Source organism: Salvia hispanica, chromosome 1 (assembly GCF_029641045.1).
Source record: "Salvia hispanica isolate PSC_SH4W2 chromosome 1, Shi_PSC_v1, whole genome shotgun sequence".
NCBI classification, from domain to species: domain Eukaryota; kingdom Viridiplantae; phylum Streptophyta; class Magnoliopsida; order Lamiales; family Lamiaceae; genus Salvia; species Salvia hispanica.
This window is the reverse complement of record NC_142692.1, coordinates 48,021,934-48,039,672: the sequence shown is the minus strand read 5'-3', so window position 1 is coordinate 48,039,672 and position 17,739 is coordinate 48,021,934. Positions and strand designations below refer to the sequence as shown.

The 17,739-nt window shown below is 32.3% G+C and overlaps 2 protein-coding genes across 2 annotated transcripts; both read left to right on the top strand.

Moving 5' to 3' along the window:
- Nucleotides 1-12,392: 12,392 nt before the first annotated feature.
- LOC148934022 (histone H2B.3-like) lies at nt 12,393-12,986 on the top strand (the record flags this gene model as incomplete). The annotated part of the gene is made up of 1 exon (XM_089062132.1): nt 12,393-12,986. A coding segment is annotated over one exon (417 nt), but the record flags the coding sequence as incomplete, so codon positions are not given.
- A 2,665-nt stretch (nt 12,987-15,651) lies between these two features.
- Nucleotides 15,652-17,675, top strand: LOC148934021 (F-box protein At5g49610-like). The gene is made up of 2 exons (XM_089062814.1): nt 15,652-15,885; nt 16,288-17,675. Exon 2 carries the CDS (start codon nt 16,299-16,301, stop codon nt 17,496-17,498), a length of 1,200 nt encoding a protein of 399 aa, XP_088918940.1. The 5' UTR covers nt 15,652-15,885; nt 16,288-16,298; the 3' UTR covers nt 17,499-17,675.
- The last annotated feature ends 64 nt before the right edge of the window (nt 17,676-17,739 follow it).

The following is a 17,739-nucleotide window of genomic DNA, read 5'->3' as shown; positions in this document are numbered from 1 at the left end:
GATGAAAGTGAATTATTTTTTTTTATATTAGATTTTTGAATGGTGATTTAATTTTAGACATGCTTGATGTTTCTATCATATTTGCTTATTTAAAATTTGGATTTGCATTATATTTCATACATAGTCATATTATATTTAAGAGATGAGAAATCATCATATTTGTGCATAGTTAATAGTTGGAAATTATGCAAAAACAACAAAGTAAAAAAAATATAAATCTAAAATCGTAGTGTAGCAACTAGCAACAATCCCAAAATTCATTCTATAATTTCAAACATGTACAAAAAATTATTGTATTAGATGACTAGCATTGATGATAAGCGAAAACTAAAAGCATAATACCGTTGAACAATACAATACACAATTTAAATTATGTGTGCGGGTTTGGGTACCCGCAGCTGCGGGTTTGGGATACCCGATGCGGGTATGGGTTACCCGTTTAACTATACGGGTCGGGATTGGGTAGTATAATATTGAAGTTTTCGGGTACGGGTACCCGCAAAATCGGGTTTGGATACCCGCGAGTACCCGTTCGACACCCCTAGGCAAAATGATCAAATACACCATTTATGTTTACACCCAAAGTTTAATAAAATTAGTATCACCCCTCGTGCTATTCACCTCATATTGTATTTCCTTTAAAAATATGTATAATAACAAATTATTATGCATTAAAAGTAGTATAAAAATACATTCTTATAATTAGAAGTACATAAATATTGATGACACAATGTTACCAAAAATAAAAATAAAACTTTGTATCTTTCATGATAGATTCTTCGTATTTACGTATCTCCTCTGTTGGACATTATTTATCATCATATATTCAAAAATACATAATTGAATATAAATAAAGCAAGATCTTCGAACAACATGTATTTCACGTACAACCATAAACATAATAGGATCGAAACATACATTGGCGATCCATAGCGGAAGCGATTGAGGAAGGAGGAGACGAACTTCCCCGGACTTTCTTTGGCGTAGTGGCGTAACTATAACTCCAAGGATTTGTTTCTCTCTCTTTCCCTCATTTATGTGTTCTCTTAACGTGTGTGATTTGATGGGATCACCACACTTGTATTTATAGGCAGAGAGAGGACAAATCCTAAATATCAAACCCTAAAAGCCCTTTCCATCAAAGAGGCCCAAAATAATTAGTAAATACATTTCTTATTGACCAAGAATATAATCTTCCGTCTATTAATATTACTAATTGATCACAATCAATTCTAATCAAATCTTTAATAATATATATGCACGTTTCTTGTACTTGATGGCCAAGAGAATGAATATTCATTCCATAAAAAGATTATGCAATCAATCTTTTCCATTTATTGGCAATCAATCGCCATATATATATATATATATGAACATATATTCTCTTTGGAGAAATGTCGTATGATTATTTAATTAATTGATGTGACAATAATTAATTGATAGTCAATTAATTAGGGTAAAATGTGTCTTATACCAAATATATGTATTATACTAAAAATCCAATTCTATTTAGGATTCTATCACATGTCACATATGTGAGACATAAAACTTACATTCTCCCACTTGGCGAACATGTGGGACACAAAGTTTTCGATTCTCCCACTTGTCACACTTGACAGAGCCACAGTAAAATAGACATAATAAACATAAGGCGCGCATAATATTGGACTTTATAAATACTTTCATCATTGGTAAACATAAGTATTATATTAGAGAGACTACTAATGCGGGTCATGGCGGGAGTATATCATTCAATCGACATAGTTCCTTCCATGTACCACATTACCAATAACCCCACTAATATAATCTATAAGTGACACAATGTCCATAATTGTCTTATTTCAAGACTTCCTGCATTAATACTAAAAACGTACATATGCATATGAAATAATAAGTATATGCAAGAAAAGTAGAAACAACTTTATTGAATTCAAAATATCCATAACTTAAGTGTCTGAACCAACATGGAAACATAAAGATTAGACGTTTCCATACCCAAGACCCATTCTGTTAACTTATTCCATAAATGTCTTAGGCTATAACGCCTTAGTCAACGGGTCAGCAACTATAAGTTGTGTGCTTATACATTCTATAAATATTATTTGTTCCTGAACTTCATCTTTCATGACAAGAAACTTTAATTCCATGAGTTTAGCTCCTTTGAATACTTGTCATTCTTAGAGAAAGATTCGATTGCACTATTATCACAATACATTTCAAGGGCTTGGATATTAAGGAGACAATACCAAGGCCTGAAATAAAATTTTGCAATCATTAATGCTTCAAAGCAAGCCATAATTCTAGCTTTAATGGAAATCCAATCATTTCTAGTTAATCACACTTCCTTAATGTGAGCATAAAATCTTTTGTTCCCTTTAAGTATCTCATTATTATCTTTGCAGCTCTCCAATGTTCAATGTCAGGGTTACTTTGGTAATGACCTAACAATTTGGAGTGCAAAACTTACAGACTTGAGCATGCATCAAACTTCCCACGATAGATGCATAAAAAAAAAAAAATTCATCTCGTTCTGTTCTAATTCAGTTTTTGGACATTGATTCAAACTGAATTTGTCACCTTTATGAATTGGAACAACACTTGGAGAACATGCACTCATGTCGTATCTCTCTAAAAGATTCGATTTATGTAGCTTTTATGAGACAATCCAAAAGTCCACATGATTGATCACAAGATATTTCTATCCTATGACGTAGGATGTCTCACACATATCTTTTATGTTGGAATTTTTAGAGAGATAATTTTAGTGTCATGTAGTAATCCAATGCACTACTAGCAAGCAATATATTATCAACATACAGAACCAAAAATATGAACTTGCTCCCACTAACCTTGAGGTATATGCACCGATAAATGGTGTTTTCTTTAAAACCAAAAGCAGTAATAGTGTCATGGAATATAAAATACCATTGTCGAGAAGCCTATTTCAGTCCATAAATTGATGTCTTAAGTTTGCAGACTAAATTTTCATTCCATTTCTTAATGAAGTCTTTTAGGTTGTTTCATGTAGACTTCTTCTACAAATCATCAATTAGAAAAGCTATTTTCACATCCATTTGATGCAGCTCCAAGTCAATATGGGCTACAAGTACCAATATGATTCTAAGTGAGTCCTTCTTTGATACATTAGAGAAAGTCTCTTTATAATCAACGCTATCTTTTTGAGTATAACCTTTGGAAATAAGTCTGGCTTTAAATCGTTTGACTAAACCATCTATGTCGAATTTGGTCTTGATGACCCATTTACACCCAATATACTTTTGTCTATTAGGTAATTCGACAAGGTCCCAGAATTTATTATAATCCATAGATTTTAACTCTTCTATCATGCATTAATCCATTTATTAGAATTATTACATTTAATGGCTAGTGAATATGAAATTGGATCATTACGTATTCATATATCACATTCGGATTCTTGGAGATATGCCACATAGTCATCAGAAATGGCCATCTTCGTTCTCATTAAGAAAACATTAATGGCACATCTGGAGATGCTTCTTCCATACCTATGTTCAATGACTTTGGCATCATCATTAAGTGGTTGGTCATTCAAATATTGTTAGGCTGTTCAACAATATTTGACACACTTAATTCTTGTGGAAATGAAGGAAGAAGGTTATACCCTTATTTCATTAATGACCGCATTACGAGTGTTTGAACTCCCACTGATCTCACCATTCTCAAAGAATCATATATTTCCAGTTTCCATAATTCTCATGCTATCATTAGGACAATAAAATCGATAACCTTTGGATTTTTGTAGTAACCCACAAAATAACCACTAACTGTCCAAAATCCATTTTTCGTTTCTTGCAAAGAGTATACTCTAGTTTCCGCTGAACAGCCCCAAACATGAAGGTGCTGGAAACTGGGTTTTCTATCTGTCCAAAGTTCATAAGAAAGTCTTTGGTACAACCTTACTAAAAACTCAGTTTAATACATAATAGCGGTTCTAAGAGCATAAATTCACAACGTCATGGGTAAGGTAGAATTATCATACTTCTAACCATTTCCATGAGAGTTCGGTTTCGTCTCTCAGCAACATCATTCTGCTGAGACGTACTTGGCATAGTGTATTAAGCACAAACGTCATGCTTTTCTAAGTATTTGGCAAAAGGTCCATGTAATTGACTTATTTTAGTGGTACGACCATAAAAATTCACCACCTCTATCAGATCGAATTCTATCTGTCCAAAGTTCATAAGAAAGTCTTTGGTACAACCTTACTAAAAACTCAGTTTAATACATAATAGCGGTTCTAAGAGCATAAATTCACAACGTCATGGGTAAGGTAGAATTATCATACTTCTAACCATTTCCATGAGAGTTCGGTTTCGTCTCTCAGCAACATCATTCTGCTGAGACGTACTTGGCATAGTGTATTAAGCACAAATGTCATGCTTTTCTAAGTATTTGGCAAAAGGTCCATGTAATTGACTTATTTTAGTGGTACGACCATAAAATTCACCACCTCTATCAGATCGAATAATTTTCACATTTCTATTTAATTGCCTTTCAACCTCAGTCATAAATTGTTCAACCGTGCCTGAGATTTTTCTTGCAATAAATAAATCCATAATGCGAAAAAATCGTCAATAAAGGTGACAAAACGTTTTTATCCACTAGAAGTCGAGACATCAAAAGGTCCGCAAATATCTGTATGTATAATTTTAAGGAGCTCAATGCATCTTGTGGCATTTTTAGTACTGTGTTTGGTTTGTTTACATTTAATACAATTCACACAAACGGTAATGCTTGTAAAGTCTAAATTCGAATGAATATTATCCTTTATAAGCCTCTTAATTCTTTCACTAGAAATATGATCCAGTTCCTTTATGCCATAAGAATGATAAATTCGAATGAATATTATCCTTTAGACGCTCCTTCGGTTGCAATATGAGCATGAGATACACTCATTCCATACTTCTTCATCTTATGCTCCTCTTAGACCAATACGTTTCCCAATTCTTTAAGAGTCCACTAATCTTTTATAGTGAATCAATTTGGAATGGTCTTAGGATATAAGGAAGTTAGGATGAATTGAACAATGAAATCCTTATCCACCTATAATCCTAACTTTTCTAGCTTAGAAGAGATGTTATTTATTTCCATCACATGCTCGTACATAGTCCGAGAACCATCATATTGCATGCTCATGAGATCCTTCATAAGTTTTTCTGCAATAGACTTATATGCAGTTGTGAAGCGATCCTCAACATTATGCAAATATTCTTTTGCAATATCAGTCGTTGAGAAACTTTATCTACAACGAATATTCTAATGAACTGTAAACTTAGTCCTGTTAGATTTTTCCCAAGCATTATGGGCAATCAACCAACTACTTTGAGCAAAGATAATTGGATTATCATTCAACAGTGTTAGGTTCCAAGTCCATTATTCCAAGAGTGAACTTAAGTTTCTCTTTCCATTCAAAGGAGTTAGTTCCATTAAGTCGGGGAACGTTTGAGGTAAACATACTAGTAGCAAAAAATATATGTTTTTACATTATAGGAGCAATTAAGAAATGAATGCTCACATATAAAAGCTTTGAATAATAACACGAACATTAATTTGAAAACCCATATCATGAGGCAATTATGAAAACTCCTTTGGGTAGTCTTCATACAATAATAAAAATCATGCTTTTAATATTCATATCTCAGTTCAATAATTGAGTAATAATAAATTGGCGTTACCTTTGGGTAATCGACACCAATTTAAATTATTCTCCATTAGTGTTTATTATGTCGCAAAGACTATTTCCTTTGGGAATCTAGACCTTACAACAAACAAACTATTTAGATAATTAATAGCCACAACAAGCATGATGATTAGTTGCATACATAGATTTTTCATATTGACTTGATTATAAACTCTTCTCATTTTACCTCACTTTGGTGATTGCAAAATAAACATAATATAATCAAGAATGTATAGCGATTAATTGCTTAAGCAGATTTTCACTTAATTTGATTATAAACTATTATTTTACCTCACTTTGGTGATTGTAAAATAAACATAATATAATCAAGAACATATAGAGATTCATTGCTTAAACAAATTTTAATATGAGTTTGATTATAGACTCTCCTTATTTTGCCTCACTTTGGTGATTGCAAAATAAACATAATGTAACGAGAATTGAATTATGTAATCATTCATTCCACCGTCTCGGTAGATTCATAATCATAAAACATTTAATTGAAATCTCAATTCATCAATACATATATTCAAACTCAATTTACATACAATATATACACATCCAAAATACCAAATCAATTCCATATACATAAATAGAATCAATTATGGAAACAATATATTTCAAACATGGAAACTATTAATTCTCAAGATTGAGCATACAAATATGAATTGACAATTTATCAATTAAAAATATCTATAATCAAAACTATGGAAACAAGATTTTGATTTATGAAAATATAACCTACTCAAAATCAAATCTCATTAAAATATCAATTAATTTCATTCTATACACATACATCATGCGAATATATAAAATATAGTCACACAGAATGAACAACCATCAATTAATAAAGCAATTGACCATTACAATTCATAATTAAATTATGCGCATCAAACTGAACAAACTTAATTAGAAAATTATTCAATCCACTGTCTTTAGGTCGTACGGGAATAATAACCAGAATGATAGAATAATCAATAATCAAATCATGTGAATATAAAAAATATATATTTAGGCAGAATCAGTTTTCCATAATAAATTCGAATCAAATCATAAAGATCAACTAGTCTTTCGCATATATTGAAGTCACAAAAAAAAACGTAACAAACAATTCATCAAATTCGAAAGTCATAATATAACATGTTATAAAAATAGCGATTCATTCACAGTAATTTATCAAGAATAAATTCAAAAAGTATGGTTTTCAATCATATAAAAATACATGAGTTCTCAACCATGCTCTGATACCACATGTTGGACATTATTTATCATTATATATTCAAGAATACATAATTGAATATAAATAAAGCAAGATCTTCGAACAACATGTATTTCACGTACAACCATAAACATAATAGGATCGAAACATACATTAGCGATCCATAGCGGAAGCGATTGAGGAAGGAGGAGACGAACTTCCCCGGACTTTCTTTGGCGTAGTGGCGTAACTACAACTCAAGGATTTGTTTCTCTCTCTTTCCCTCATTTATGTGTTCTCTTAACGTGTGTGATTTGATGGGATTACCACACTTGTATTTATAGGCAGAGAGAGGATAAATCCTAAGTATCAAACCCTAAAAGCCCTTTCCATCAAAGAGGCCCAAAATAATTAGTAAATACATTTCTTATTGACCAAGAATATAATCTTCCGTCTATTAATATTACTAATTGATCACAATCAATTCTAATCAAATCTTTAATAATATATATGCACGTTTCTTTTACTTGATGGCCAAGAGAATGAATATTCATTCCATAAAAAGATTATGCAATCAATCTTTTCCATTTATTGGCAATCAATCGCCATATATATATATATATATATATATATATATATATATATATATATGAACATATATTCTCTTTTGGAGAAATGTCGTATGATTATTTAATTAATTGATGTGACAATAATTAATTGATAGTCAATTAATTAGGGTAAAATGTGTCTTATACCAAATATATGTATTATACTAAAAATCCAATTCTATTTAGGATTCTATCACATGTCACATATGTGAGACATAAAACTTACATCCTCGACCCGTGCTCTGTAATATACTAATATAGTATTCATTATAATTAGCCTCATATATATGACATATTTATACACAAAATTATTATGCACGTAACTTCCTTCCACCTCCCACTCCTTCCACTTAAGGCTCCACTTGCATTAATAGTAGGGGAAAAAAATAAATTAGTTAAATTTCATTCCTACAATTATGGAATTAGAATGTGTGTTAAATTTTAAATTTACAAACAAAATACGGTGTGATTACTTTTATTTGGAATAGATTATAATAATTAATTAAATTTAACACCATGGTCATGGATTAATTATAGGGAAACAAAATAAATTAGTTAAATTCCAATCCCTACAATTATGGAATTCAAATTTACATTTACATCCATAAAATAATTTAGCTTCGTACAAAATAATAGAGTAACAATTCATTAAAAATGATAAATAAAATAGTTAAATTCCATCCTTACAATTATGAAATTCAAATTTATGTTAAATTTTAAATTTATAGACAAAATACCGTGTGATTACTTTTATTTGGAATAAATTATAATAATTAAATAAATTTAACACCATAGTCATGGATTAATTATCAATTTATCATCTATAGTTCTATACCATATCGTGTCATATGCATTGCCACATGTGATTAGGTAACAATCTTGTTTGTTTTTTTTTTATTTCTTATATACTACTTTTTTTTATATATATAGATTTTTTTCATTTTTTTTATTTCTTATATATACTAATTGTCTCTAAATTAATGATAAGATAAGCAACTAAGTAAATAATTAATGTGCTCGTATCATTTATATCCATGATTATTTGTGTATTGCTCGGGGGCGTAACGCAGTTAGCAACTGGGGGCAGATCTTGCTGGAAACAAAATAATTAGTTAAATTTCATCCCTGCAATTATAGAATTCAAATTTACATCCATGTAATAATTTAGCTGCTTCATACAAAATAATATAGATTATAATAATTAAATAAATTTAACACCGTGGTCATGGATTAATTATAGGGAACAAAATAATTAATTAAATTTCATCCCTACAATTATGGAATTCAAATTTACATCCATATAATAATTTATCTTCTTCGTACAAAATAATACAGGTAACAATTCTTTTAAAATTATTAGAATTGCATTATAATTGATTTACCTAAATACCCCCAAAATTCTACTAAGACCACATCCAACCATACACCAAATCCCATTTTATTGTAAAATTGTGCTCCAACCATACTCCACACCTATACCCATTTTTGGTTTTTTTTATCAAACAACACCAAATTTGAAGTGAACACCAATATTGAGAATCCACTGCAAAAAAGTTTTAAATATTGCATAATAATCCTTATTATTATTTTGATAGTTGAATCAGTCAGCGGCTAATTGGTATACTGTCGATTTGTGTACTAGTACAACTTATGAATTAGCATGTTTACAACTAAATCTAGGATGTTTGCAACTGGAGTCAGTATTTTTTTTTACCTTTTCTTTAGGAAAAATTTGTGTGTTTGGAACTAATTAAATTTGACTTTAATTTTTGAATGTATTCAATAAATTCATTTTTATGAATCTAAATCGTTTGAACAAATCATCCAACCATATGTATATTAAAAATATATACCATTGAACATGATGATAAATGAAGATATTCGATTTCAAGAGTACATGACCCGATATGACGCAATAAGAAATAAAAGTGTTCATCTGGAACTTCGAAATGCGCTAGTTGATCATTTGTAGGAACAATGCACAAATTTCGAGTCTTGAATATTAGCTATTTTTTATGAAAATGGAGGAAATGTAATTGCGATATATTTAAATGTGTTTCAATTTATATTTGAATTATATTATAGTAAGTTTAGTGTATTTTAATTTTAAAAGTAGTGTAATTTTTTTGAATCTAAAGTATATTTAACACATAAATATATTAATAAGAAAATTTTGTATAATTATTTAATTTACTTAAATTATTGGTAAAATATTGTGGGACTAATATGTAATTTAAATAAATATGTAGGTACAATTGAAAATGTATAAAAAGTATATAAATATGGAATATTCTTTTGGATTTGAGTTTGGAGTAAATGATTGGAGTAAAACTACTTTTTGATGTGACCTATACTCAAACATTAGTTTTAGTTTGGTGTAAATGGTTGGAGATGACCTTATTTTCTTAAATACCCCCAAAACTCCCCTTTTATATATTGTATAGATTATCGATGTATATTTAGGTACAAGTCGTTAATATTTACGATTTGCGTCGCTCTTTGTACCACCCTAATTAAATTTAGTTTATTTTAAATATATAATTTTAAAGTAATAAAAAAAATTAATTACTTTTGTTTAGGGAAAAAATTAATTACTTAAGCTCATCATAATTGTATTAAGAAAAAATCATATACTACTATAAAATTTTACTACTGTACTATATTATGTAACTACAAACGCAAATTAGAATTTTTACTTGTGTATTTTATTTCTTTTTCCTTTTAATTTTCCTTTATTATTCTGTTTATCGTCATTCTACTTTTATAATTCTGGTTCAATTATTTCATTTTCTTATTTTATCTTTTTAAGATATTTCATTTCCCGTATTTTTTTTTCTTCAATTACTACTTCCTCCGTTTCTTCATAGTTGAGACGGAACTTTTCGGCACGCAGTTTTAAAAATGAATATTGGGTGTGTTAAATAAATAGATAAAAAAGTAAGAGAAAAGAAAAGATAGAAAGAATAAAGTATAGAGTTAAGGCCAAAATTGGTCCTAAACATATGGTCATTTTACTTTTTTGGTCTTAAACTTTATCTTTTGGATTTTTTGGTCCTGCACATATGGAATTTGATCATTTTGGTCCTCCGTCAATAATTCCGTTAATTTTTTATCAGTCAACGCGTTTTGCCCAATTTTGACCAAATTAAAATCATTTTAAGTCACTAGTTATTTCCTAATTAAAGTGTCCAAATCACATATTCTCATTCTCATCAAACCCATCGGCCTCTTTCTTCATCATTTCACATTTCCCCCAAATTAGGACTCCTAATTGAATCTGGAGAGAAGCGGCCCTGATTCCTCCCCTCGCCTCCTCCGGCGAGTTTGCGACCGACGTCGGGTCGTCCTCCACCGCCGGTGTTTCTCGACGAGCTGGAGCACGGCGGAAGTTCAACGACGACTACGAGCGGGCAGCAAATGTAGCGCTTGATCTCTCAACGATGACGAGCGGGCAGCTGTAACCTCTCAACGAAGAAATGCCCTATGCTACGGAGTTGAATGCCACAAGATCACTACGGCATTTCCCTCTGCTGCGGAGTTGAATGCCAACTGGAAAGCAATGAGGTTTTGCCGCTGCACAAAATTAGAGAGAGACGGAGCAATTGAATTAGGGGTGGACAGAGAGAAAAAGGAAATGGTGGTGAAGAAGATTACAAGCAAGGCGGCCCTGAGAGAATGGTGATTGCTTCGCTTTCATCCCCAAACTCAAATTTCGTGTTGCCTGTCAAGAAAAATCTCTCCACCATTTTTGTTTCGCTCTGTTTTCACTCTCAACCAAAATTAGATATTCTCGTTATATTCAATTTCTTTTCTTGATGGGAATGAGAATATGTGATTTGGCCAACTTTAATTAGGAAATAATTAGTGATTTAAAATTATTCTAATCTGGTCAAAATTGGGCAAAACGTGTTGACTGTTAAAAAATTAACGGAACTATTGACGGAGGACCGAAATGATCAAATTTCCATATGTGCAAGACCAAAAATTCAAAAGATAAAGTTTATGACCAAAAAGGTAAAATGATCATATCTTTAGGACCAATTTTGGCCTTAACTTTAAAGTATAAAGTGAATAAAGTAGAGAGAATAAAGTAAGAAAGAGGAAAAAGTTACTACCATATAAGAAAACGACTCAACTATAAAGAAACTTCCCAAAATGATAAAATAACTCAACTATGAAGAAACAGAGGGAGTACCTCGCTTTCTGCAACACCTCTAGTCTACCACTCAATATACGTTGATGTATCTTTATTTGCTATTGGTTCTAAAATAAAAATAAAAATAAAAATAAAAATAAAAAAGAAAATAGCCAAGTGCTTATATGAAGGTCATCTTGTCAGACACTACGCAAACTTATATTTTGCCAATCTACTGGTATAAAATTTTCATTAGAGTATCTTTTCAATACTATTATTTTAAAAATCCTCATAATTTTTTATAAATGCACTATAACAGTAAAAAATATATAACGTGAAATATTTGCATTAAAATGTCGTTATTGTTTAATTAAAAAACTACTAAATAATAGAGTAAAGGTCAAAATTGGTCCTGAACATATGGTCATTTTATATTTTTGGTCTTAAACATTACCTTTTGAATTTTTTGGTCCTGAACATATGAAAATTTGATCATTTTGGTCCTGAACATATGGAAATATGATTATTTTAGTCCTCCGTCAATATTTTCGTTAAAAACTAACGGTCAATGGATTTAATTCCGATTTTGACCAAATTAAACTTTTAATTCTGATATTTTACTCCCTAATTAATTGCCTAATTATTTTTATAAACATATTATTTAATTTAATCACCCTCTTCACATTCACGCAATTCCACTTTTAGTTACAATCCACACTCTCTCTCTAAAAATGGCGCCGTAAGGCCGAGAAGAAGCCAGCGGAGAAGAAGCCCACCGCCGAGAAGGCTCCCGCGGAGAAGAAGCCGAAAGCCGGGAAGAAGCTTCCCAAGGACGCCGCCGCCGGCGACAAGAAGAAGAAGAGGAACAAGAAGGGCGTGGAGACCTACAAGATCTACATCTTGCTGAAGCAGGTGCACCCCGACATCGGGATCTCCAGCAAGGCGATGGGTATCATGAACAACTTCATCAACGACATCTTCGAGAAGCTGGCGCAGGAGACGTCGCGGCTGGCGCGCTACAAAAAGAAGCCGACGATTACTTCACGGGAGATCCCGACCGCGGTGAGGCTGGTGTTGCCTGGGGAGCTGGCCAAGCACGCTGTTTCTGAAGGGACGAAGGCGGTTACCAAATTCACTAGCGCTTGATTGCTGAATTTTGGGTTTATGTCAATTAGGTTCCTTTGGACTTTGGGAAATTAGGGCTTTTGTGTGGAATTATGTGTTTATGCTATGAATGGATGTTGAATTTCTAAAATTGGTTCTGGTATTGCGATAATTGAAGTTGAATTGTGAACTAAATATTACAAATTTTTTGCAATAGATTTCTGTAAATCAACGTTTTCTTTTCTTATTCCATTTGTTAAAGTCACTTTTTTGGCAGAATACTATGATTCTGGTTAATTTAAGGCAAAAATGGGTGAAAGAAAAGAATTTGAGTTGCGCCTTCAACTGAAAATAAAAGCTGAATCTATGTTGGAATTGTGTGTTTTTGCTATGAATGGATGTTAAATTTCTGAAAAAAAAAACATATTATGGAGTAAAAAATCAGAATTAAAAGTTTAATTTGGTCAAAATCGGGATTAAACCCGTTGATCGTTAGTTTTTAACGGAAATGTTGACGGAGGACCAAAATGATCAAATTTCCATATGTTTAGGACCAAAAAATCCAAACGATAATGTTTAGGACCAAAAACGTAAAATGACCATATGTTCAGGACCAATTTTAACCTTTACTCTAAATAATATTTGTAAGATTTTGTTGAACTTTATACCAAGGTACAATTAAGAGTGATAGATGGAGGTGGACCCCACAATCGCCTATGATTATCATCTTAAAACTCTATTACGCTCACTGCAATATACATTAATGTATCTTTACTTGCTATTGGTTCTAAAAATAAAATTAAAAATAAAAATAAAAATAAAATTAAAAATAAAAATAAGAAAATAACCAAGTGAAGAATATGAACGTCATCTTGTCACACACTATTATTTAATGCAGACTTATATTTTGCCAATCTACTGGTATAAAATTTTCGTTAGAGTATCTTTTCAATACAATTATTTAAAAATCCTCATAATTTTTTATAAATGCACTATAAGGGCATGTTTGATAACATAGATATGCCAAGAAAAGGATAAAATTGAATTTTTATCTGCACATTTCCTTCTGTTTGGTACTCCCTCCGTCCTATAAAAGTTGAGTTGTATTCCTTTTTAGTCCGTCCCAACAAAGTTGAGTCATTTCCTTTTTTAACAAAAGACAAAACATCTAATCACTCTTACTTTATTCCATAATTTACTTTACTCTCTCTTATTTTTCCTACTTTTTTTTTCATTTCTCCTATTTATTTAATATAAATTCTTAATCTCCGTGCCCAAAAGTTTTGTCTCAACTTTTATGGGACGGAGGGAGTACAAAGTAAATGCTTAACTGAAAGCCTGAGAATTGGACTAGGCCCGTCTAGGCCCGAGCAAATTTTCCTTTTTCTACCCAGTTACATAACTCATCAAATTGGTGGGTTATAACACTGTTTCATCGTGTTTTCCGCCAATACCCCTACCACGTTCACTCTCTCCTCCCCTTCCCCATCGATTGCCTCTCTTTCTCTCTCTCACTCTCAATTTCTGTTTGGGTTTGCAAGTTCCAGCCCGACGGAAGTGTTTCCAAGGTCGGCGGTAGTATTTCCAAGAGCGGGAGCTCTTTAATTTACCATCGTTTCGCCCTAATTCTTCCGGCGATTCTTTCACTGGACGAGAGCTTCAACATAGTCGCCACATCGATCTTCAAATGCTGAAGATATGGTTTTATTGGTATTTCTGTTTGCTTTAAACCTCATTTCGTGGCTTTGACCATCGGATTCTCCTTCACGATCGCTTCCTGTCCGGCCGATTTGTAAGCATAGCTGCTGTAATGCGATCTTTGTATCGATGATCGGTGCAGAAAAGGCCTCCCATCGGAATCTGGACAGACCTACCTTCCTTCGATTTTATCGCTGGGTTCAATTCCCTTTGATTTCATTTCGTTTTTTGAATATACAAAATAGTTTTCATCTTTGATTATGTGTTTTAAATTTTTTGAGTTTCATTGGAATTTGCAATTTGTGAAGATAATAACTTGAGAACAATTAATAATTTGGTGAAAGTTACAGAATGTGAAAATGAAAGTGGGAGAAGAGAAACAATTCAATGGAAATTGCAGTGAAAATGGTAGGAACTCGAATATTTTTGTTTCATTCTAGACTTCTTTTATAATTTAGTAATTAGTAAATTAATTTACTAAGAAGAAGGAAATACGTTCACATCTCAGGCAATTTTGTCATTTTGCGTGTTATCAAATATGCTTTCTCAGATATAATATGGTGTACCAAACAAAAATAATTAAATCTTATACGTGATATCTAAACACGAAGCCCATATTTCATATCTTGATGTGCATATCTCCATATATCCTACATTTCTTATCAAACGGACCCTAACAGTAAAGAATATACCCGGTTTTATGTTTTTTGTTCTTTGACATTTTTATTTGTCACTACTATTTCCATAAAAAAATCACTTTAGTTGCCATTCGTTTGATAAGCAAATCATTTTCGTCGGAAAGGTCATTTTTATTATATTATGAAATCTTCACTGACATCTCCTTCCATTCTATAGTAATGGAAATAAAACTTTTTGATACGGAGATTAAGAAAAATTGTGTTAGGTGATTTAAGTAAAGAGAGAATAATGTGGAAAATGAAAAAGGCAGAGAGATGAATAGAGAAAAAAAGTAAGAGAGAGTAAAATAGGTGTGGAAAAATGTGTTGACTTTTACTGAAAATAGAAATGACTCTATTACTATGGAACGAAAGGAAATAAAAAAAACGCTTCTATTACTATGGAACGGAAGGAGTATTTGATTGTTTCATTCACTCTTTTCTACTCCATACTGCTTCAATAATCACTCTATATTTTCTGGGGGTATGTATTATATGCTGGCTGATACAATATTTTCTATTGCAACTTTTGAAAATAAAAGAATATTTTATTCTCTGGAAATTGTTGGTTCAGTTCCCAGAAACCCATTTCTCCAAAACCCAGAAATCCATCTTCTCTAATCTATGAAATTTGTAATAAGTCTTCACGTCTTCACCAGAATAACTTTCCAAAGATTTGTGGCTCAAACGATTGATCTTCATCATCCTCTCTATTTTTTTCATTAAGACAGCCAAGTTTTGAGGTTTGTTTTCTTGAATTAATGCGTTCGGTTAGAATGTTAGATTACCTTTTTGTTTCTAGCTTCAAACTCGAATTTATTCCCCTTTTTTAGCTATATTTCTTTCGTTGTTATGATCATTACGCTTCATTGTCTTGAAAATGCTTAAATATTACTATTTCTCTTATTTTTTTTGAAAATAGTCTTTTAAATAGGAACTCAAGGATTACTCAGTTTAGTTTGTAAAAAATCATATTGAAGAGTAAAGAAACAAGAAATGGACTTCCCATTTGCTTGCATGTTTACCGATTCCATAAATTTTTAAGTATTTTCTTATGAAAATTTGTGTAATAAAACCTTCCAAATTTGGGGGTTTTAATTGTTCACTGCAGTTGAACTGTTACTCTTTGAAATGATCTTATGCAGTTAGCTGGAAAATGAGGGGGCGTTGGTTCGTTGGTGATGATATCCCTATGAATATACTAAGCCGTTTGGCCACAAAAACATTGCATTTCTTCAAACTGGTTTCCAAAGATTGGTTCAATCTCATCTCGGACCCCTCGTTTGCCAAACTTCAGCTGAAAAGATCCGAACCCGTCTCTGGTTTTTTCTTCCAAGAGGTATTTGAGTGGAGTGATGATGCAGATGTTGAGGATATTAACTACATTCCTATTGCTGGGGAGGAAGTGAATGTGTGTCGAACAGTCTTGGATTTTCTCCCTGATAATGTAGTCATTTTGTCACTCAACAACGGCCTTATTTGTTGTCGAACCACCTTCCCTAACTCCCACCCCATGATCTATGTCTGCAACCCTTTGAACAAGCAATGGACTAGTTTAATGTGGCCCGGTCTGCCCAAAATCTGCAGCATAGCATTAGCTTTTGACCCTTTCCGAGACTCCATGGATTTTACGCTCATTGCATTGAGGATTGAGGTGGTAGAGACACACGGAGGAGAAGTTGCTGATGAAGAAGGTTATGAGACAGATGAAGAAGAGGAGTATTGTTTCTCCTTCCACATATACTCGTCTAAAAATCGTTCGTGGAGGAAATCAAATGAGTCTTGCAAGTGCAGCCACACGGTCACTAAAAACAAGGGAGTTCTCGTGGATGGGGATATGTATTGGCTGATTGATCATGCCTATGGAATTCTTATGTTTGACCATCACAACGAGCTGTCTTGTTTGGTTTCTGCCCCTATTCCACCACGAGAGTTCACTTACACCCCTGAAATGTGTATAGGAGAATCCCAAGGGAAGTTGAACTATGTTATGATCTCGGAATATGGTCTGCAGCTGTGGGTTCTTGAGGATCACTTTGCATCAAATTGGGATTTGAAGTTTTGTGTTTCTTTAGATGAGTTGGAGAGGGAGAACTTAACTGTGTTGTTCAATTTGGAGGAGAAAATACAACGCCAATCTTCCAGAATGGTTAATGGATGGAAGGATCCTTCGGAGGTGGATCCTTTGGCTTTCAAAGATGGAGTAATGCTTGTACGCGTTGCAACGTCTTTCTACTTATACGAGTTTGGTAAGGGGAAGATGAAGAAGCTATGCGGTGTTTCGACTCTAGGGCCAAAAGCCATGTTCTCTCCCATCGTCGTGCCATATACCATGAGTTTGGCTCCAGTTGAGTAAGCATTATGTTGTAAATGCTTTACTTGGTTTTTGAAGCTTGTGCATAACTATTTAAGAAGGCTAGTTGTTAACGCTATTCTATGCAAAAGTATTTAGCAGTATTACTATTTTGTAGATGGATTATTTAGTGATTTTGTCGGTTGAATGCTTATGTTCATGGAAAGATTTTAATGATCTTACAGCCGTTTAAACACTATTATGGTAATGTCAGTGTCAAAAAATTATTTCCCTTCCAAATAAT

Bases quoted from the DNA above. Each gene is read 5' to 3' on its own strand.
- LOC148934021 (XM_089062814.1), top strand. From the start codon at position 16,299: ATGAGGGGGCGTTGGTTCGTTGGTGATGATATCCCTATGAATATACTA.